The sequence below is a fragment of the Pezoporus wallicus genome, unplaced genomic scaffold (assembly GCF_028554395.1).
Source record: "Pezoporus wallicus isolate ANWC-B61680 ecotype Strahan unplaced genomic scaffold, APGP_CSIRO_Pwel_v1 contig_5785, whole genome shotgun sequence".
In the NCBI taxonomy this organism is placed as follows: Eukaryota; Metazoa; Chordata; class Aves; order Psittaciformes; family Psittacidae; genus Pezoporus; species Pezoporus wallicus.
The window spans coordinates 5,399,037-5,421,320 of record NW_026641150.1 but is presented as its reverse complement, the minus strand read 5'-3'; the positions used below and the strand labels follow the sequence as shown (position 1 = coordinate 5,421,320).

Below are 22,284 nucleotides of genomic sequence, written 5' to 3'. Positions count from 1 at the left end.
GGAGAAGGGGCACAGTGGCACCTGGGAAAGGGATCAGCAGCTCAAGCTAACATAGAGAAGGTACCTGTGCTGCTGTTGGGCTGAGGGGAGCCCGCTTCGGAAGGATGAAAAATGGTAAGGGGCTCACTGCCGTGTAAAAAGCAGGAGGAAAAGTGTATTGAAATAAGAGGTTGAAGGAACTTAATAATCATGATTGTTTTATGGATTTGTTTTCCATTAAAGATCTGATATATACTTCTTAAACGCATTTAAAGTCTTACCTGTGTTTTCATGGAAGACATCTCTACCTTCTTCCAACTTCCAAAATGGATCTCTTGTTTTTACCAGCTACCGGTCTTATTTTAATGGTCTCATACACCTTACCCAGCTTCCTTCAGAAGTCAACAGTGATGTGATAATACATTGCTGCCTATGTGGCCAAACAATGTTGTCAAATGTAGGTAATTACCTTTCTAATCATGATTATATATCGTGCCTGCTGATGCAGGTGGAATCTAGTAGAACCTGGAATAGTTTGTACAAGAAGGTGTCATCAGGCAAAAGCTGTGAGCCCAGTGAACTGCCCTATTCTGCATCAGCACCAAGGCAAATGTTCTAATTTGGCACGAATATGTTGCTCTAAGAAGTTGTAACTGCCCCATCCCTAGCAGTGTTCAAGGCCAGGCTGGACAGAGCTTTGAGCAACCTGGTCTAGTGGATGATGTCCCTGCCAATAGCAGGGGGGGCTGGAACTAGGTGATCTTTAAGGTCCCTTACAACCCAAACATTCTGTGATTCTATGATTTCTGTTCCAGAGTTGGTGTTTAAACAAGTAAGCAAGAAAATAATTTAGACCTGAAGTACTCTTTAAAGTAACTCTTCAGTATTCTTCCAAAACACTTAGCAATGTTAGGACTCTCCAAAGATGCTGAGCATTGTGAGAACAAGATTAAAGTAGCAAAATCAAGAAGACCACCAAGACTGACCAAAGTAATGTGGAAGGGACTGCAGAGAAGGAATTGGAAGTTGAGGGAAGAACACAGTAAAACTAGGGTTAATGAAGAAAAAAATAGGAAAAAGAGAGCAAGGCAACAGAAGAGCAGAAGAATGTTAGATGGGAGAGAGTGTGTGGAGTAGTGGTGGAGGCAGGTAAAGGTGATCTGTGTTGAAGGACACAAGTGACAATTCAGAAGGAGCATGAATTCGGCGTTTAGCAAAAAGCAGATAAGAAAAAAGTGACAGTACTTTAGTGAGTCCAAAAATGTTGTTCAAATGAGAATTTTTTGGTAAAAAAGTAGATGACGCTTAGTGTAATCAGAATAGATACTACTCTAGAAACAGGGTAAAAGTAAAAAGGGTCAATACAAAGGAAAAACACAGCTGCAGGAAATGTTCTTTTAAGAATATAGGGTCACTGGAAATAGGAAGCTGACGGTGGCTGTGGTTGATACAGGTTAGGAAACACTGTCATGGTCCTCACAGTGAATGCAGTCCAACCAGTGGCAAGAAAAAGACTGTAAGGCATAAATAGGAAGCACTATCATGGTCCTCACAGTGAATGCAGTCCAACCAGTGGCAAGACAAAGACTGTAAGGCGTAAATAGGAAACACAGACTGTTTCCTATAACCTTTATCAGATATGAAGTGGGAATTTTAGTGGGAGAGCCTGAATTCTGTTGAAAGGAGGTGGTGTGGGAAAGCAAGATGAAAAGGTGAATTATCAGCTTCAGCTTAAGGAAACGTGCCAGGGGAGAGCAGACAGCAGAGAACAAGCTGTAACATGAATTTGTAAGAGTAAAGCAAAAAATAGCACCGAGGAAACTTCCAAAACACCATTAATGCACACCTGAGAGATGAATGCTCAGTCCCTACCTGCAGAAGAGAAGAGCAAACATTGTTAAGAGTGACATTTAATTGCCACGGTGAAAGCAGAAAGCAAAGCTGACAGTAATGAGAAGACAAAGGAAAGATAAAGGCGCTTGGCTAGACTGTTCTCCTCAGAAAAAAGTGAGGCTGTACCAAGACAGATGTTCAGATCAGATAGAAATTATAATCACTGTCAGCAAAAGGTCATTTACTCTGGCTAATGCTGTACTGCAGACTGAAGAATATTCCAGCTGTAGTTTCTACTTTGAAATGTGTTTTATTTGCATTTCTTCTCAATAGACATTTTGTTAACAACATTCAGTATCTTTAGAGGTCAAAATACATTGCAAATTGCAGTAGACATCTAGAAATGAGACATGTTGTATTTCATTCACTGGTGTGCTGAAAATTTTATCAGAAATGGAGCATTCTTTGGTTAAATAAGAACAGCGGTTCAAACTGTCTGTGCTTAAATCCTGCTCATGCAATGCCTTTGCACAAATTAGCAAAAAGTGAGAACCCAAGTTTAGAACTTTGTCTTCCTTTTTTTCAGCAAGTATACAGACATGACTAAATGCATCTCTTAAATATTGCAAAACCACAGTTAATGTTTTAAATAATACATATTGCACAACAAGATTTTTTGGGGAAGCTACAGAAATAACTAAAATGCAGAACACATGGAAATAAATTACAGTCAGGTAGTTGAAATGTTCAATAAATTCATAAGGGCTTATCAAGACCTTTTATTAAAATGCTTATTTTATCTAATAATTAAAGCACAGAAAATAAATAGGATTTTTGCTATTGACTTAACTGAAGCAAGATCAGACCCTTTACAGTCTCAAAGGACTACAATTTTATTATGATATCTCAATAACATTCTTTGGGTTAAAAGCTTTAACAAAGATCACTTACCATATGGCGACCAATATCACTTGAGACATCTGTCACTTTAAAGAAAAAATGGAACTAGCATATAATTACTAATGCAAAGCCCAGTTAAGACAAACTGCCATCTCCTCCCTTTTTTAGTCTAGAAAATGCCATTCAAAACCTACAGATCATATTTTGATGAATTTCTGCAGACTTTCAAGGACTTTTATGGTAGCTATTCTTTGGGAGAAGGAAGCATGAAATGAGAATAGGTGATACAAGTATTTATTCTTGAAACCCCTTTTGTCACTTTATATGCTATCACCATTTTATGTTTTGAGGTTTTGTCAAGAGCCTCATGGCAGGTCCATATAGAAAAGCTTCTTGATAAATGTGTCAATTTACAATACAAGAGTTACTCTAAGTAATCGAGGTGTGCACGGAGACAGCCCACGCTATATAGGGTATTGTAAATTCAAAACTTCTTAAACAGTTAAAGCTCTACTGAACATCATTGATACAATCCCTTACTGCTTTAAGGCAAGAGCATTAATAAGTTAATGGACATAACATAGGACCATGTCACTGTTACCAGGCTGTCTAAGGATGTAAGTGAAATTGAGAGTACAGTAACAACAGCATTTGTAAAATTCTTCCTCTCTTCTTCAGTTTGTTTAAACATTAAGCTTGTACACTGGATTTGTTTAATCTGTGCGCGTCTGTGTGTGTTTAGGGGCAGGGGACAGAATAGGCAGGTCAGGTTTCTCTAGGAATAGTAGTGAACTGGGATAATGAAACATGTAATTAGAGTTTCCACTGAAACATTGGACTCTGGAGATTCCCTTACAGGGTCTAGTATTCTGCCTGTTGATGTCGAACTTAAAAGTCCCATTAATCCTAATGGGCAAAGTATCAGATCCGCAGTTGACAAAGATCTCCATGGGAAAATGATGTGAATCAAGGAGGATTTCGCTTGATGGTATCTATAAATCTTACAGGATGGGCTGTTTTGCTTCAGTACTACACAGTGAAAGATTTGGGGCAAACTCAAATCGGAAAATGCTGTTCATTTGTCAAGAAGAAAAAAAAAAGAGAAATAGAAGCAGGCAGGACATATCCTCCTCTTGCATATACCTCTGCAAATATCTGCACTGCTACCAGAGTCTCTGGTAATGAGACAAGAAAAAAAAGGGCTTAATGAGTGTCTAAACAAAGTTTTCCCCCCAACATTTGTCTTCATTTCTTACAGAATATCAGGAATGGTCATGATGCCCAGAGCCTTGGGCCCGTCCAAGGGCTAAGTGGCCCCTGGTAAGTTAAACCAGCATAGTGCCTAGCTGTGCTCTGGGAATGACTCCCCTTTTCCATGCCTGAAAAAAATAAGATCAGCTACACTTAATTGGTTTCCAGCTGGTCATAGCTCATGCAGCTGCCTCTGAGCTTTACCCAGGGATTAACCTGTACAAGCTCAGGTCACTTGCCCAGGGACTCAGGTTCTTCCTCAGACCTGTCATGGTGCGGGCTGGTGTCCAAAGCTCAGATGCTCTTCTAGGGAGGCTGGAGAACCTTCCTTCCCCACAGGCACAGAAACCCCATCTCAATCTGTCTCTTTCTTAATATCACAGAACAGTCATGTAATTTTCAAACAGTGTAATGACTTGGCTTGTTAGCCATGGGAACTTTCTTACTGTGATACACTTAGGAACTGCAGTTCACCAGCACATCTAGAGAAAGGGCTGAAGATGAATAAAACACCTTTAAACTCTTCTGGTACTATCACATGAGGCACCTATTCATAATGTATTTGCAACAAAGTTTGCACTTTCCACACGAGGAAAATTAGCTTTTCATGGCCTGAGATATATACCTATCTTTAGGCTTCTTTAAAAAATAAATTCAGGAACAAGCCCTTTAAAAGTTGGTGAGGAAACAGTGTTACAGGACTGGCTCGACCCCTAGATGAGTTGGTGATGGTTTGCAAAAATCAGTTGCACAAATAGGTTAAAAATAAAGTGGTGGCTGGAAGAAGGATGAAAAAAAAAGAATCAGGACTACAGGCCATTAAAAATACTTTTCTTGTCTCATAGCAGGAACAGGCTAGCTGAGAACATTTACTTAAATTCTTCTTATGAGGATGTTTATACTTGTAATAGGATAATCCTTGTGGGGCTGATTTGGTTTTGGCCCTTAATGTGTTCAACCAGCTTTGTGTCAATGAGAGACAAGTCATATTGGAGCCACGTTGTTTGAGCTGCTTGCATTTTTTCTACTAAAAGAATTTCTACTCAATTTCCAAGTGAAGTATCAAATTATCTAGTTAGGGAAAAGCACATGTAGAAAATACAAGTTAGGAAATGAGGACAGCTTCAGCAGAGTTTTAGCTTAAATATCTAAATTTTCAGTGATTAAATTCCTCTGAAGAGTACTTACAAATAACGGGAGATCAAGCAGCAGTTAATACCTCCACAATGCATAGAGAGTTCTGAGTAGGCAGTTTGCTTTTTCTGTATATCAGAACATTATATTTAGCCGATACTGTAGTTTCCTTCTGGGTGCACAGCAATAGGAGTCAAACCAAACAGATACAAAGCATTTTTAAGCAGCATTTAAGATGATGCACTGCCTGTTTGAAATGACAAGTTTGTACATTGCAGGGTAGGGCTAGTATCCATTTCTCCTTTATAATTGGAAAGTCTGTGTTGGTTTATTTTTCACTCTGTCCTGTGTAAGACTGGGCTATTTTGAAGACTTCCGGGGAAAGAAAAAAAAAAATCACTGTGAAGTAACCATCCAGCAAAAGGCTTTAAATGTGTTTGGAAAGGAAACTCAGGAGGGCTCTATCTCAAAGCCCATTCAATCATCCTTTAGTTGGAGCTGCTTTTAAATACTCTTCTACTGCAATGGCAGAAACCTCTCCATACCAGCTTTGAAGCCAGATGTGCTCAATGTTCATTTTCATGAAGAACCACTCATAGCTTCTAGGCCACTTTCTTACCACAGGGTGCCTGAAAGGACAAAGAAGAGGAAAAACCAAAAGCCTTGAAAGATGTGCCAAGGCACATGCATAGTCTGTTTTTTTCTTTAGCCTACTGTGCTCAGCCATTGAAACCTGAGATCTGAGAACCACCACCATTCATCTTTCTTTTCCCTCCCTTGCAGTAAGTTTTTACAATCTTCCCCACCCTGGTCTGGCAACAACTGCAATGAAGGCAAGACACCACCTTCCCCTGTTGCAGAACCACACCTCTAAAGGGAGATGTTGTTTGGTCTCTTAAGTAAGTGAAAAACAGTTAGAGGAGATTCTGTGAATAGGTGTCAAGGTTGTGTTTGTATCTGTTCAAAGGAAACAGTGTTCTGAAAATACAGCATCTTTGGCAGAAGTTGTGGTATGGCAGGAGAGCTAATAAAACTGGCTAGCACAGAGCACAGCCTTCATCTGTTGCCTGCTAGAACCTTCTCACCCTGTAATTCTGTCTTATTTCTTGGGCTTGCCCTTAACAGCTAGCTCAGAGAGACCCTCCCCACCATCAATACTGGGTGCAGACATCTGGTCCCCAAGTCCCAGCAAGTGCATCTGCAGAGGATGCTGTGGGATGCTCAGCAGCAGTGCACGGAGCAGATAAACCAGCTCAAGTTGCAGTGTTCACGGAAGCACAGGTGAAAGTGATGCCAGTCCAGGCAGGGCTGGCCCAGTGCTCCTCTGCCTCTGCAGAGAAGATGGTTGGTTTGGCAACCTCTTGGGTTAGCTGGGCTTTCACACCATTTTCTGAGTTGTCCCTTTGAGCATACACAATGGTGACACTGGGAAGTGGCTCCAGCTGCTGCCAGTGTCAGATGGCGTAAGCTCATCCCAGTTTCCTGGCAGTATTTGATTGACCAGGCAGGGTGTGCCTTGAGGACCATCCCTGGCAATCAGTGTGGGAGGTGTGTGTAAACTAAGGTTCTGGCTTTTCTGGCCTGTTATTCTGAAAACCCACTGGAGGGCACAGGGGCACACCCTGTGTGTGTGTGTATGTGTCTGGGCTGGGCTTGCATCTGTTCAAAGAAAGGTGTTTGGTAAGTGCTATGGCTTTGGTAGCACTTATCATGGTACCTCAGGAGAGGTAATAAAAACCTGTGAGCTCCACCCTACAATAGGTGTAAGTCCAGAGGCAACAGAGCTCTGCTCTGTCTCTTGAGTATCTGAAGAGCACTACCTGTCCTAAGGTGGGGAAGAATCATTAAAGGTAACAAATAAACCCTGGATTTATGGAATCTCTCCTTGCAGCCAGATGAAGTATTTTCATAATCCCAGATCATAAACCACGTGCCTTACTGGAGTCCAACACCGATTAATTGCATGTTCGTATTTCATTACCTCAAGAGTTAAAAGGAAGTCTCACAGCTCTGCCTGTCATTCCAAACCACACAGAAGCCAACATGCTTTGTGGCCCAAAGTAAAGATATGGCTTGTTAACCGCTCAGATTTTCTATACCACATCCATATATTTGTCTCAAACCTGCGGGTTACACCCTACTATATGCCTGTTATATACAGACCTGGAAAACATCGCTTGCTTGGCAAATTCCACTTCCTCAGGAGGCACCATGACCATCTGTCCCATGAGAGTCAGCCTGGTGCACCTTGGATCTTCTGGATCAATTACGTTTTTTCTGTGCACAGAGAAGAATGCTCGTGTAATAGCTTGGTTTCTTTGTTAAGGTTTTTTTTGAGAAACACAAACTCCTGCTCACATACAAAAAAGATGGAATATTTTGTCAAGCCTTGCAGGTCTTTTCTAACATTTGAGAAGGGTCTTTAAGGAATACTCACCTGAAACAGCTCTCTGCTGTAGATACTTGCTTAATCTTAATTTGTATTCTCAAAACCTGGATTAATATATGCTAGATAGTAAAAAATGTGGAAACGGCAGTTTTCCCAGACATACGTACAAACCTGAATTCAGGATTCTAAAAAGAACTAGTGAGATGGTTAGTCAATGCCTATGCATACAAAATAAGTGTTCATACCTGTATTTATGCATAAAAAGATACAATCTTTTCCTTGTGCCTATCCTATAAACTCAATCCTTGTTCATTTTTACCCATTTTTCAATTGCTTTACACCAAAGAGACAAGTAAGATCTATTAAAAAAAAATTCTTCAACTGCCTTCATCCTTCAGACCAAGACAGGGAAGGTACTTGTTGATTTTTGGCTTTCTATACAGTAATAATAAATAATACCCATTAGTAGCTGCCAGGCAATTGCTGACTCTAACATATAGAATACAAGGATATAAATCATAAGTAAATTGATTAGTCACAAAGAAAAGCTTTATGAAATGACTGCAAATGCCTGATCTTGGTGACAGCCCCAAGTCCCATTGCTAGTATTTTGAGCTTGTTCAGCATCTCACAGGACTGTCTCCTCACGTAAGAACATGAACCCGAAAAACTACATTAAGAAACGAAGACTGCATTTTTTCTTCTCTGTGTTTTAATCGGAAGCAGCAAATCACAGTAAATTACATTCTTATCTCTGTGCAAGTTTACTTAAAGATCTTGGTTTGGGCCCTTTAGCCTTAACTGCGTGCAATCTGCAGTGGCTTTTTTGGTTTTGTGGGGAGAGGGATATAATTCTCAGTATATGTCTATTGCAGGAAACATATGGACATCATCCTGCAGCAATTTAACACCTGCAGATTCCCCACAGATGGTTATGAAAGAGTGTGGCTCACTGGATAAAGAACTTGCTTTTATGGATAGGGCTGTGAACAGAGGGACACAAGGAAGTATAGCGGGCTGATTGATACTCAGGTATGCCCAGTAAGCACTTGGCACCATCTGTAGCCTGAACTCCAAAGAGCCATTTGCAGTCACATCATCTCTGGGATGATTTTTCAGCATCCTGTTCAGTCTGGAACAGCAGTTATCTGAAGAGGGTGTTCAGCTCTCTGGACAAACTCCACTCATAGTCTTTTTTCCTCTGCCACACTTTCAGCATGAGAGGAAAGGCAGCTGCCAAACATCAAGCTCAAACTTTCTGTTCATATCAATTAATAAGGGTGCAATTTTCTGTAGCACATTTTTTATTTTTTTTTAAATGAAGCAGTGAATGAATGGTGTTCTGAGTACCTGAAAATCTGCATTCCCTACTCTGGCACTGGGTTTGGTTTATTCATACACCATTTCCTCTGCAGCTTAACAGTAATGTAAAACAACTGAAGAGCAGGGAAAAGCAGGAGTATTTGCAAATGCCTGTCTTGGGTATAGCTCCTGTTGTCATTAAGCAGTGAATCCTGCCTGCCTTTGCCAAGACTCTTTTTCACCTGATAGGACTAGTGTCAGATGTGACTCCTCTGATTTACAGGAAAAACCGCTCTTCACATATTTGGCTGACAGCAAAAACCACACACTGTACCTCTATATCTGGAATGGTTTTATTTCTGTTTTTCACCGTGTCTCCTTCTTCTGTTTGCAGTTTTCTGTATGTTCTCGTGAGTCAGGGTGTTAAACTGAGCAACACACACAATACTATCTTCCCAGTAAAAGTTATTTATGCTGAATTTTGCACATTGGAATAATATTCTGGAGGGTCAGTTTGTTCTTCTGGGACATGAGGCAAACAAATTATTTGTTGAAATCTTGTTAGATAAAGTTTTGGAAGAGTTGAACAGGAGAATGATACATTTGAGTTCAGTATGCTGCGTTATTACTTTGTTGGCTTTGCTTTTAGTGCTGCCTCTTATCACAGGTTTTCTGTTTCAGAATAGGAGCCTTGTTTTCTAATCTTCCATTAGCGTTAGTATTTTTTTATCAAAGGAGCCCTTCATATTCTGAAGTAAATCTATTTCTGCATCGGTTTTGGCATAGTACTTCCCTAATAATGTGTGATGACTTTTATACGTTTTAAACCATCAAAAACCCCTAAACTTACAGCTATCACTTCTGACTCCATTGTGAACAGTTCTGAAATTCTCAGTTGTATTGCCACTGCAACTAATGTAAATTCAGGCTTTGCTTCCTAGGAGTAAATGGATACGGCCAGGGATACATTTCATATTTTTACTAACGATAATAAAGGGATACTAGGGATAAACAGGTATATTTACTAAAATATTCCTCCCTCATATCATGTAGAGGCCTAACCATGCATTCACTAGTCACTTCGTGCCTTCTGTAGAAACAAACATATTCAGCTCTCAGTCCTTGGGTTCCTTTTATCTTTGCTGGCACAAGAACAAGTAGGTGTGGAGGAGAGACTTTACATAACATCTGTGTGCTGCTAACTGCGGATAAGAGCGGGGGGACAGACAGCATGCCGCTGACAATGTCTCTCTCTCTAGGAAACATGGGGCTATGGTAAAGTAGAGAGTTCTCCCAAGGAGAAGGGAAAGCAGGGAACTCTGAGAGGACACCAAGTCATAGGAAATACATTTGTAATGCTTGTTTAAAATACATACACATTGTTGCAGAAACTGGGGGAAGCCAAAATAAATGGAAGAAGATTCAGTTTATACATTTTATAAGAACACAGTGCATTAAGAGGGATCATCTACATCATTCATCCGATTTGTGAAGACAGAAGAATATATTGTCTCTGTTCCCCTGATTACACTGAGCAAACTAGATAGGCAGTTGCCTCTTCCAAGCATGTGAGATGAGATCATGAGCTACATTCACTTACAAAGGTGGCAGCTTTACTGAACTTGAGGAGAAATCTCTGTCCAAGTGAAATATGTTTCCCAACAGAGATGCAATGCTGCTCACTGCTGATCAACACATCCCACTTGTTTTACCGTGTACCACTTCCGCACTTTCTGGGTCATGGTTCAAGAGTGGTTCAGAGTAGAGTGCCACCTACTCATTAAATTGTTTACTACACCATCCATCTCTTGCATTTTAATTAGAAGGTCCCTATACAGCAATTAGCAAAGTCCAGATCTTATGAACCCATATTTCATGAAGGCTGATGTGATTATATTGGCACAGAAGGTGATCATGTTGGGACTTTGTTAGGATTCCATTTCACAGCTGAGATCTCTGCTTTGACTAACAGCACTCTGTCTCCTGGTTTCTGACCAAAAGTATTCCTGAGTATTAGGTTCATTTTCAGCCTCCACAGTCCGTTATTGAGGTGAAACAGATCAGGCGCAGATGAGTAGTAAAGACAAAACAGGACTTTGGGAGGCATTTAGGAAGGAAAGCCAGGTTGTCCCCAAGAAGGAACCAGTAGGAGGAAGGCAGGAGGGTTTCAGTAATGCTTGAGGTATTGGGGAAGGAAGCATGGTTCTATGGAGAGGAGTCTCTTTTTCTTCTTACTGGGCTGCATCAAAAGAAGCGTGACCAGCAGGTCAAGTGAGGTGATTCTCCCCCTCTACTCTGCTCTTGTAAGATCCCACCTGCACTACTGCATTCAGCTGTGGGGCCCCAACATAATAAGGATGAAGACCTGTTGGAGCGAATCCAGAGGGCCAAGAAGATCAGAGGCCTGGAGTACCTCTGCTGTGAAAGCAGGCTGAGAGAGTTGGGGTTGTTTAGCCTGGAGAAAAGAAGGCTCCGGGAGACCTTAGAGCAACTTCCACTACCTAAAGGGGACCTACAAGAAATCTGGAAAGGGGATTTCTACAGGAGCATCTAGTGATAGGACAAGGAGGAATGGCTTTAAACTGACAGAGGGGAGATTTAGATATTAGCAAGTAATTCTTTACTGTGAGGGCAGTGAGACACTTGAACAGGTTGCCCACAGAAGTTGCAGATGCCCTATCCCCCATTCCATGATTCTATGATTCCCCAGCCTCCTTTTCCCCCAGAGGAGGTACCATCCTCTTCTACCCATCTGAAGAAACAGCATGATCTTACATCCTCCCTGTCAGGATCCATTAATCCTTCCCATCTCCTCTGAATGCAGTTCTTCCTGCCCTGTAAGAAAGCATTGCTTTTACCCCTTTACTTCATGGGCAAAATAGAAGAGAACAGAAGTTGGAAAAGAGCTTTCTCCTAATGCAGAGCACTAAGAAAAAAGCCCAAGAAAAGAGTCTTCCTACATTTTTTCCTACTTTAGCACATTCAGCTCATGTGTGGCGTAAGGACAATGACTGTCTCCACACATCCTCACCTCTCCTATAGCAGCAGCAGCTGCTGCCATGCAAAACCATGCAATTAGGGAGGTGGGGACTGGCTGCTGGAACAACTTGTCCTTGTCACCTCCCACAGATGCAAGGTAAGAACCCTGTCACCGCGCACAGGGCTCCTCTTCACCTAGCCCCAAACTGAAGACTTAAGAGTTATTTTCTAGTACACAGAATACATCATATGGTTTCTTGTCCCCTAAAATCTACAGAAAGGGAGGGATGAAATGCTGTGTCCTCAGAGATTTATTGTAAAGTGTTTATAATTTTGATTCATAAATGTGATTAATTTTGAAAAGCAAGTTATCCTCCTCATACATTTCATTTGCTCACCACTAACTACCCACAGTCTCTGAAGCAGAACGAATGTATTGGTACTGCTAATCTGCGTGGCATGAACGTCAAACAAAATCTCTGCTGAAAGCAATTTCATAATCTCAAAAGCTGTTGCTGGCCTTCCGCTGGATACAGCTGGGCAGTTTTGCCCTACCCTGCTCTGATTTTGTCAAGAATTTCTTTATCAGCCATCTTTGAGAGCCAGCAAAAATAGTTACAAGGCATCTTTGCTTTTGCTTTCGGAAGAAGAATCTGCTGTTCTGAATCTAAACTCAGACTTGGGAGCTGCAGAGTAGTGGTACAATGGCTATCCTGCATCTAAGTGAGCCTGTATCCAATATGCTTGTTTTCATGTTTTAAATAATTTCACTCTTTCTAGAAGATAATCCTTCCTAAAGTGTTTTAATTAGAATTTGTTAAGTGAAGTCAGTCTGTTTGTCTGTCTTCATTGACAATAACAACTCATTCCTTTGGCTAGACTCTATGTTTCAGACAGGAAACTTTTATATAGTTAACCATAAACAATTCATGGGGGAGAAAAAAGGAATCACAGCAACAACTATTTTTGTAAACAGAGTCAGAGAAACACATACGACTTCACTAGAAAGGGACTTTGGGAAGTTGGTTATTTGAGAATACAGGAAAAAAAAATAGTAATTTAGAGCTATATTGTGTGCATTGGGTCATGATGATAGCAGGTTTCATATTTGACTTTCTAATTTGGTATCTTCCTGATTTTTTTAAAGATAGATTTTTGAGGAACAGTACTGACATAATTTTTTGTACATGATTAAAAAGGGCCAATATAAATACCAGAACTAGAAATGTGTCTGTGCCACAGAACCTCAAAAATTGAGGGATGTCTGAATTCAACCTTTGTCTTCTGTGTGCGTCACTTCTCTTTGTGTGAAGGTGCAGTACCAAATTGCTTTGTTACATCCTTGTATTAACAGGCAGTGACTCTACAAACCCAGGGGTAGCTGTATGTTGGAGGGACAACTGGCATCTCCAAGGGTGTGCCTGCCTCCCATATGGCAAGCTTATCATCTCAGGATTGCCCAGGAATGAAATGGGCAGTTTTATGCATGCTGCTGATCCACCACACAGCAGGGACCCTAACCCACATAATTATTCTCCTCTGCCCATGGCCTGGTGGTATCCAGAAGCACTGGAGATGGTCAGCACTTCCTGCCAGCCTTCTCAATGTACAGTTTAGGAAACTTATGGAGCCAGTTTATATACACTGAAGACATCTGCCTGGTTGTGCTAATCTGCTACTTCAAGCAGTACGTGAGCATGGAGGATAAAATGGAGCCACCCTGGTTTATGATGCAGGTCATAAACCAGGAGAGGAACTCAAGTCCTGCAGAATCACTCGCAGTCTGCAGTGTGGATTTGAAATACCATTCTCCAAACTAATAGCAAAGGAAAACAAACGTTGGACTGACCCCAAGCTCGTTGCTTTTCTTTCTTTTTCCCTTGTGTGAAAACCGGGTCATGGCAGCCGTGTAAATGCTCTCTCTCCAGGAAGGCTGTAGTTGATCCCTGCAAATGTGCTGAACCTGATGTCAAGGAGGCGACACACGTTTAAAACTAATTGCCTGTTTTCCAGACTGCAGCTGTAATGAGGCAGGCCCAGGAGCCTCCCTGGAAAGAGGGATCCTCTGAGCAGCCTGTGTGTTGGGAAATGCACTTAGAACAATAGCTGCTCTATTTGGGCTCCGGCTCGCTCCCTCTGAAAGCTCTAAGAATGGGACTTAATCTTTTCAGCTTGCCTATGGCACAGACATGCCAGCTTAGTCTATTTATAGCCCTGAACCATTTAATTTTTCTTGCCTCTATTATCCATTTACCGGCCTTCAGATATGGTGCAGTGTCATTGCTAACCAACGCTTTTTCTATCCCGGCCGTCAGAGAGCCTTCTGAGAGAAATGCAGTCCTCACCCTCTGGGAAATGGCAGTCTCTAGGTCAGAGATGAGGAATCCAGACTGTAGCTGCAACATTGTAATGTCTTGCAATTAGTGCATATTCAGATGCATAACAGCTCTCTTTCTTTCATTATTTAATGTTATTTCTCTTACTGGTTTAGGCTTTTCAATTTTTCTCTCCAGCTGATTAAATATTAAGCCTGAAGCACCAAAAAGGCCACTCTCTATCCCTCACATCCTTGAAAGTGAAAATATTTATTGTCAAGGTTTGGAGCATGATCTGTTCTGAAACAAAACAAATGAAATCCGCTATTAAATAAATTTAATATCAAATTGATGTACACACACACAAGTCACTTGAAACTCATTAGATACAAAAAGACTATTGAAATGTCAGTTATGTTTTCTTTCTAAAGGCCAGAGATTTCTTTTGTGTGCAATAGGTCAGAAGCATTTTTCAGGAGAGTGCCAAATACTCCCAGGAGCAGTGACTGCAGGCATTGACCAGCTTCCACATTTATTGTAACACTTGCAACTCATGTTAATAATGAAATTCTAACTCAGGTTAATAATGAAATTATAATAAAATTCCACGTGAAAACAAGATACAAACACATTGTTGTCGTACAAGGACACAAACTTTCTCACGAAGAACATTATTCATTTAGCTATTTTGTATAATTATTTTGAAGCCAAAACATTTGACAATGCTCTTGACCAAGAGAACTTCTGGTATTAAAACCATCTGTAAATGACAATTTCCTTTGCAATAAAATCTCACTGATACTATTTTAATATTAACAGGACCTGAGGTCTCTCAGCACAAAAGGTCTACCTCTCACATAGCGTAAGTAAAGAGGAAGAAACCTGCTATAGAGACCCTGCGCCACCACACAAAGCTCTGCACTGGGGATGCTATGTGCTGTTTGCATGGCACAGCCTGGCTATTCTGGCAGGTAGAGTGCACCCCCAAAGGGAGGCTTTGGGTGCTGGCAGCAGAGGCGGCAAGCTGACTGTGCCAGCTGTGGTGGATCCAGTGCTGCAGGCAGTGATGGGGATAGGTCACCCCAAGCAGTGCCAGTGGGACCCGGACACACTTATTGTGAAACCTGTGGGGTAACAGTAGAACTGTTTAACATGTTGCTAGTTTAAAAGGTAAAGTCATTTCTGACCCTGGTTACAGGGGGAAGGGAAAAAAGAAGGTTAAAGTCCCAGCGGCCACATGCTTCATGGCTGTAAGACAGCCCCAAAGCTTGCTCACATTTTCCTAGCTATCATCAAAAACACATACTGCAGCTCAACAAATGTCCCAGGTTTTCATTCTCTGTATTGCTTGTTCTTTGCCCTAATGCCAGCCAACATCTGTTCCAGATGAGAATTACAGAAATAATGAAAAACAAACTGAATGTAAGAACAAAATAAATAATGCAAGGAGCACTGATCAGACTCTGAATCTGTGTACTCAGTTTCTTATTAAGCTTAATATTTACAGTACAGTTACATGCTAAAATGATGCCCTATTTTCCTCTACCTTCTCCTTTCCCCTCTCTTTTGCACTCCTATGGCTCTTGGGGAGCTGATTCAATTTACAAGCCCAGCAGAAATCTCATCCAGGAAAAATAAAATGGGAAGAGGTTTCCGCTGGGTTACAGAGCTAAAATAGGCCCACCATATGGTCAGCTGAAGGGAGGGGGTGGGATTATGTGGCCAGGAGCAGCCACGGGAAGAAAGGAAGAAGGACTGGCAGAAAACCTTATTCTCATTGTCAGGTTAAGTTTCTTCAGACGTATGTTTCAGCTCAGGGTCAGGCAAAGCCTAGAGCCAATGGGGGAGCACCACCATGTGACTGGTGGTAGGGAGGGAGAGTAAGGATGTACAACTGGCAATTAGCTTGTCTTAAGCTGTCTTGGAAATGCAGGTTTAGCTCCATGCCCAGAGAGCTCTTCTCACCAGAGAGCATGGTCTCAGGCTGCATTGGGGACTAGCAAGTTGGATGGCAGTATCCAGGTTGCCCTGGTTGCAAGGCAAACAGCACCAAGTATCTGGTGCATGGAACAAAAGAGTAGTGGTTTGGTTTGGAAGTTAATAGTTACTTAATAGAAAGCCAGAGAATAAATATTCTTGAAGGGTTGTGATGCATATGAATTTCATATTCCTATAAATCATGCAGCATTTCTCTTTCTTTGGTGAGTTGGCACTTCCCAAACACAGGTAAATTGGGCAGTGACATTGCTGAAACATAAAAGGCAAAGACTTTCAAGAGTGACTGTTTAAAGTCCAGGATGAAAGGCCACACTTAAGTGCTGAAATGGGCGTGTAGTTTTCAGAAGTGCTTAACACCAGCAGTTACCACCAATGGAAGCTGCTCTGAGCCTTGAGCCTCCAAAAACAGGGCATTGGGTAGGTGCTAGGACATAGGATTTAACATACATTTTTAAGCACTTGGTCTAGATATTCAGCTCACTATTTGATTGAACAAAAAAGCTTAGCAAGCAGGAATAAGCTCCATTAGCCTGTTATGAAAGAACTGATAAATTTATTTATTAAAAGATTAATTCAAAATATTTGATGAAATAATTTAAAGGGACAAGCAGAACCATTCCGGTGTTAACTTCACCAGTCTGTTGACCTTCTCAAGCATTCAAAGCTGAATTAGCTTAACGAATGTTACTATAGAAGGTTCATATTTGGTGTTTGACATTGCAAGGGGAAGCCATGGTTTCTATTCCTTGGGAATGGGATGTCAGCCTGAAATCACCTGTACTACTTAGGACTAAGAAACCTTTCATTTTGCCACCATATAACTTTCAGGAAAACAGTATATTCTGGAGACAAATACAGACAAGCGTAACAGCAATTCACTGCTTTTTCCAGTGTTGTTCTCAACTAGCGGGCTTGAGAGGCAGAATGATGCCCAAGGAAACCCCCAGCTGGGGAAATCTGTGATCCAGTTCTTAAGATATACTTCTCGTCCCTCAAAAAGAACCCTAATTTGGGGTAAAAACCTTCAGTGCCATTCCTTTCTGAAGCAGCCTGTGATTTCTAGTTCTCTCTCTCTCTCCTTGGAATATCAGCTAAGATCTGCTTTGGTAACGGAGTCCTGTCTGACACAATTTCGGTGTCATGCACCCCCTCACATAGAGAGGCCTTTGGAAGTAACACTTCACACAAGGCTGACCCAGGCAAGTTTGCCACACGTTTGACTGTAAAGAAACTGTACAAACCACAACACAAACATATGGCAGAGATACGTCTTTTTCAAGGAGACAAGAATAGAGGGGAAAATTGAATCATCTTTAAGTTTACATCCATACATGTTACACATGTAAAGCTTCAGTGATCTGGATTTGTTCACTGTACATATGATTTGGGAGAAGTCAACTCACTGCTATCTCTGTGTGGATGGTGAGACACTGGAACATGTTACCCAGAGAGGCTGTGACTGCCCCATCCCTGGCAGTGTTCAAGGCCAGGTTGGACAGGGCTTGGAGCAACCTCATCTAGTGGATGGTATCTCTGCTTGTTGCAGGGAGGTTGGAATTAGATTATCTTTAAGGTCCCTCCCAATCCAAACCATTCTATGATTCTATGACACATCTGCTTTTCTTTACCATGCTTTACTGGGGTAAAACAAACCTTAGGAGGAGCCTGTGACTGGTGGTGAGAGCCAAAAATAAAAGCAGGACAATGAAGGTGGGGACTGAGCATTATGTTGTGAGGACTCTGTTCTCACTGAAAGTGGTACCAGGCAGATAGATCAACTCTGTTACCTGCAGAAATTTCCATCAACCTCTGGAAGGGTCAGAGAAGCCACAGGATTCTTTAGGAGATCTGCCACAGTGTTATCCTTTGGCGTCATGTAGAAGAAAGGGATTCCAGTGCTGTTGTTGACAGGACCATCACTGAGAAGCAAACAGTTCCCATAGGGCATACCTTGGATCTGCAAAATCCAAATAAGCTGCTGGTTATATCTTTGCACATAGTCTACAAGGTTGGGGAGTCCTTCAAAGGCTCTAGCAGAGAGGACAGCAACCCCCAATTGCTCGCACTTTCTGCTGTCATCATGAGACAAGAGCTCCTTCTAAATTAGATCTATCACGCTTCTATGAAAAGAGATCTCTCCTCTATGTATTACTTCCATTCCTGTCCATGACACTATAGAGAACATTTTATCTTTCTCTGAGCTTAAAAGAACTATCAAATTCAAAATGTTTAGAGTGCATTAAAATCAATGCCATCAGTGTCAAGAAATGTTTACTCTAAAACAGTGCTGATGCCTTTTCAGAAACCCAAAAGCATACAGAGCCTAATTTAGCCTTGACTCAGCGTGCTTTTTACGCCAATTCTGCCTCCCCTTTTGGCCTTGATTTGCAATGTGATTGCCGTCAATTTGCCAAGAGGAAGGCATGTTAGCCAGAGTTGTGTCTGAAGCCAAGCTGGACATCAGCTCAGCTGCCTGGGCAAGAACCTCAGCTGTGAGGGGGTCTTGACCACCAAGCCAGAGCAAACCCTCCTCCCATGTAAGAGGAGGGACACCAAGGAGCCAGGTTTTCTAAGTTTTCTCCCATACACTGGCCTGCATACACATACTGGATATAACAGCTGCAAAAATATCTCTGCCCAGTAGTGACACACATTAGCATTCTCCATAATGATTTAACTCCTACTATGCTTTTCATCCCCTTATAAATTGCAATGACATATACTTAATGAATTGCTACTTTTTCATGTCTTCAGATATTTCTTTCCTCATGGTCAATTAGACATTAAATAGTAAAATTACCAGTTAATACATTAATTCAATGTAACTGGTAAATCCTTTGTAGCAAAATCAAATTAAGTAGGAATAGTTAATAAGAACACCCTGGATGATGTTATTACCTGGATTGCATGCTTTCTGATTTTTAATGTTCATATGCCTTAAAAATTTTAATGATTACATTGCTTATAAGTGGTCCTTGTTAGCATACCTAAGAAGGAATGCTTTAATCATAGAATACCAGGTTGGAAGGGACCTCAAAGATCAAGCTTTAATGAAGCTACATAACTTAGCTGTTTATTAAAAAATACCTGTTTATTATTACGAGTTACAATGAAAATAAATATAGTAGCTGTCAGTAATATTGCAGGACAGGTTCCCATTGCCTGAAATCTTCAGTCTGTCACCCATGGTTAATGTCACAGTGGATTCTCGTAAAGAATTGTGATCACAGGCAGCATAACTCAGCATTCAGAGCAGCAACACCCCCCCATCAATTCCCAATTTTGTTATGAATCAGATCTTTCTGTATTACTGCTGAGTTGTAACTGGAGACAGCTAACTACAGACTACACTATGGCTGTAATTCCACTGAGGGTTTCCGGCTAGAGCATAAACCAGAAGAGGTAAGATCATATGATTTAACAGGATTTCCGACAATGTGATGTAGAATTACAGGCCTCTTGTGTGTATGTATATATTTATTTAATGGCACTGCTTTTTAACCTGATACTTTGTATTTCACAATAACGTAAACTTCCACTAAATCAGCCAAGCTTTCCTTTTAAAAACAGAAATATTTTAAAGCTGGAAAAAACAATGACTCTGACTCTCCAGTGCAGCCCAGCTATTTTGCTTCACGCTCATGACAGAGTTATTATCCTTTAATGTGGTATAGCTTGGACAGCTGTGGGACACACACATTTTGTGGTAGCCCAGCAGGGTCTTCTCCTCCTCGTTCCCTGTTTTCCATCCTGCTCTGGGATGCCAAGAGCAGGAGTTGGGGCAGAAGCACGGACAGAAGCCGGTTCAGGGGCAGAAGTAGGGGCAGGAGGACGCTGCAAGGCATGAAATACCCTCTCTCCAAACCCAACGTTGCAGCTCTGGGTCTGGCCTAAAGCTCTGGCTTTTCCCGTGCCCCCCCCCTCCCCCCCCGGCGCTCCTCCAAACACAATTCCCATTACTAGAAAGAGTTTTTACTATCATCTCCTCCAAGCACTCGGCTCTTGCCGTACGGGCGCTGCCCGCGGCGCAACAGACCGAGGCGCTCGGTGGCCGGTACCGCGTGTCCGCGGCTGCCCGGGCCGGACACCATGGGGGCACCGTACCTTTCCTTGCGCGGCCCAAGTCGCCACGAAGCCCCAGGTATTGTGGCGGGCGAGGAAGCGGGCGGTCCCGGCGCGGCCCGCCGCCCCGCCGCCCTCCCGGCGGTAGGAGAACATCCTGGAGGGGACGGCGCCCTGCCCAGCCCGCCGGCCCGCCGGCCCGGAGCCCAGCGCCGCATCCTCACGGTAAGCCGAAGCCGGGTAGCTCTGCTTCCAGAGGCCGCCCGCCTCCTCCAGCAGCGCGGGGAGCGCCTCCTCGGTGGAGGAGCTGTGCAGCTCGTCCGCCGCCGCCTCCCCGCCCTCGGGCAGCGGCCAGGACACCGAGCTGACCACCACGTACCCCCCCGCGCCGCCCCACAGCAGCGCCGGCAGCCACCAGCACCACCACGGCCACCGCCGCCCCGCCGACATCTTCTGCGGCAGCGCCCGCACCGCACCGCACCGCGCCGCTCCCGCAGCACCCTCCTGCGGCCGCCGGCCCGCAGCAGTCCGCTCCCCTCGCGGTAGTCACAGAGTCATAGGGGAGTTTGGGTTGGAAAGGACCTCAAGACCATCTAGTTCCAGCCCTCCTGCCATGGGCAGGGGCACCTCGCACTAGAGTTTCCTGTACATGTGCCGCAGAAACTGGCAGGTGAAACCAACCGCCTGGAGAGAGGTGATGGGATGCCTTCAGTTATCGTGAAAGGGAGAATCCACGAGGGAGCACGACCATGTTGCAGGGAAAGATTTCATTTGGACACCAGGGTCAAGCAACAGCAAGACTCCAAGTCCTAGAAGACAGACATCATCAATCAGTTCTGCTCATGAGATTCGTTTTGACATCTAAGTATGCAGCACTGCTATTAAATATGTTTCCCCAGCAAGGCTTTAATTAGGCAAAGATTTGAGTGTGTAGTTCACAGTATCACAGTATCACAGTATGCTAGAGATTGGAAGGGACCTCGAAAGATCATCTAGTCCAATCCCCCTGCCGGAGCAGGAACACCTAGATAATGTTACACAGGAATGTGTCCAGGCGGGTTTTGAATGTCTCCAGGGAAGGAGACTCCACAACCTCCCTGGGCAGCCTGTTCCAGTGTTCCGTCACCCTCACTGAGAAGAAGTTTCTTCTCAAGTTTAAGTGGAACCTCTTGTGTTCCAGTTTGTACCCATTACCCCTTGTCCTATCATTGTTTGCCACTGAGTAGAGCCTGGCTCCATCCTCGTGACACTCCCCCTTTATATATTTATAGACACTTATAAGGTCACCCCTCAGTCTCCTCTTCTCCAATCTATAGAGACCCAGCTCCCTCAGTCTTTCCTCATAAGGGAGATGTTCCACTCCCCTAATCATCTTCGTTGCCCTGCGCTGGACTCTCTCCAGCAGCTCCCTGTCCTTCTTGAACTGAGGGGCCCAGAACTGGACACAATACTCCAGATGCGGTCTCACCAGGGCAGAGCAGAGGGGAAGGAGGACCTCTCTCGACCTACTAACCACCGCCTTTCTAATACACCCCAGGATGCCATTGGCCTTCTTGGCCACAAGGGCACAGTGTTGGCTCGTGGTCATCCTGTCGTCCACTAGGACCCCCAGGTCCCTCTCCCCTACACTGCTCTCTAACAGGTCGTTCCCCAACCTATACTGGAACCTGGGGTTGTTCCTGCCCAGATGCAGGACTCTACACTTTCCCTTGTTATATTTCATCAAGTTATTCCCTGCCCAACTCTCCAGCCTGTCCAGGTCTCGCTGGATGGCAGCACAGCCTTCTGGCGTGTCAGCCACTCCTCCCAGCTTAGTGTCATCAGCAAACTTGCTGACAGTACACTCAATTCCCTCATCTAAATCATTGATGAATATATTAAATAATACCGGTCCCAGTACTGACCCTTGAGGCACTCCACTAGTCACAGGCCTCCAACTAGACTCAGCCCCATAGACTACAACTCTCTGGCTTCTCTCCTTCAGCCAGTTCGCAGTCCACCTCACTACCTGATCATCCAGTCCACACTTCCTCAATTTAGCTGTGAGGATGCTGTGGGAGACTGTGTCAAATGCTTTGCTGAAGTCAAGGTAGACCACATCCACCGCTCTGCCATCATCCATCCACCGTGTTATTTCCTCAT

At 43.0% G+C, this 22,284-nt stretch overlaps 1 protein-coding gene across 1 annotated transcript; it reads right to left on the bottom strand.

The window, feature by feature from the left end:
• Nucleotides 1-2,099: 2,099 nt before the first annotated feature.
• On the bottom strand, nt 2,100-20,618 carry CREG2 (cellular repressor of E1A stimulated genes 2). Its single transcript, XM_057422266.1, has 4 exons — nt 20,185-20,618; nt 17,868-18,037; nt 7,261-7,374; nt 2,100-5,726 (listed from the first exon to the last, which is right to left on the bottom strand). The coding sequence occupies exons 1-4, from the start codon at nt 20,590-20,592 to the stop codon at nt 5,579-5,581; spliced, it is 840 nt and encodes a 279-aa protein (XP_057278249.1). The 5' UTR covers nt 20,593-20,618; the 3' UTR covers nt 2,100-5,578.
• Between the last annotated feature and the right edge of the window lie 1,666 nt (nt 20,619-22,284).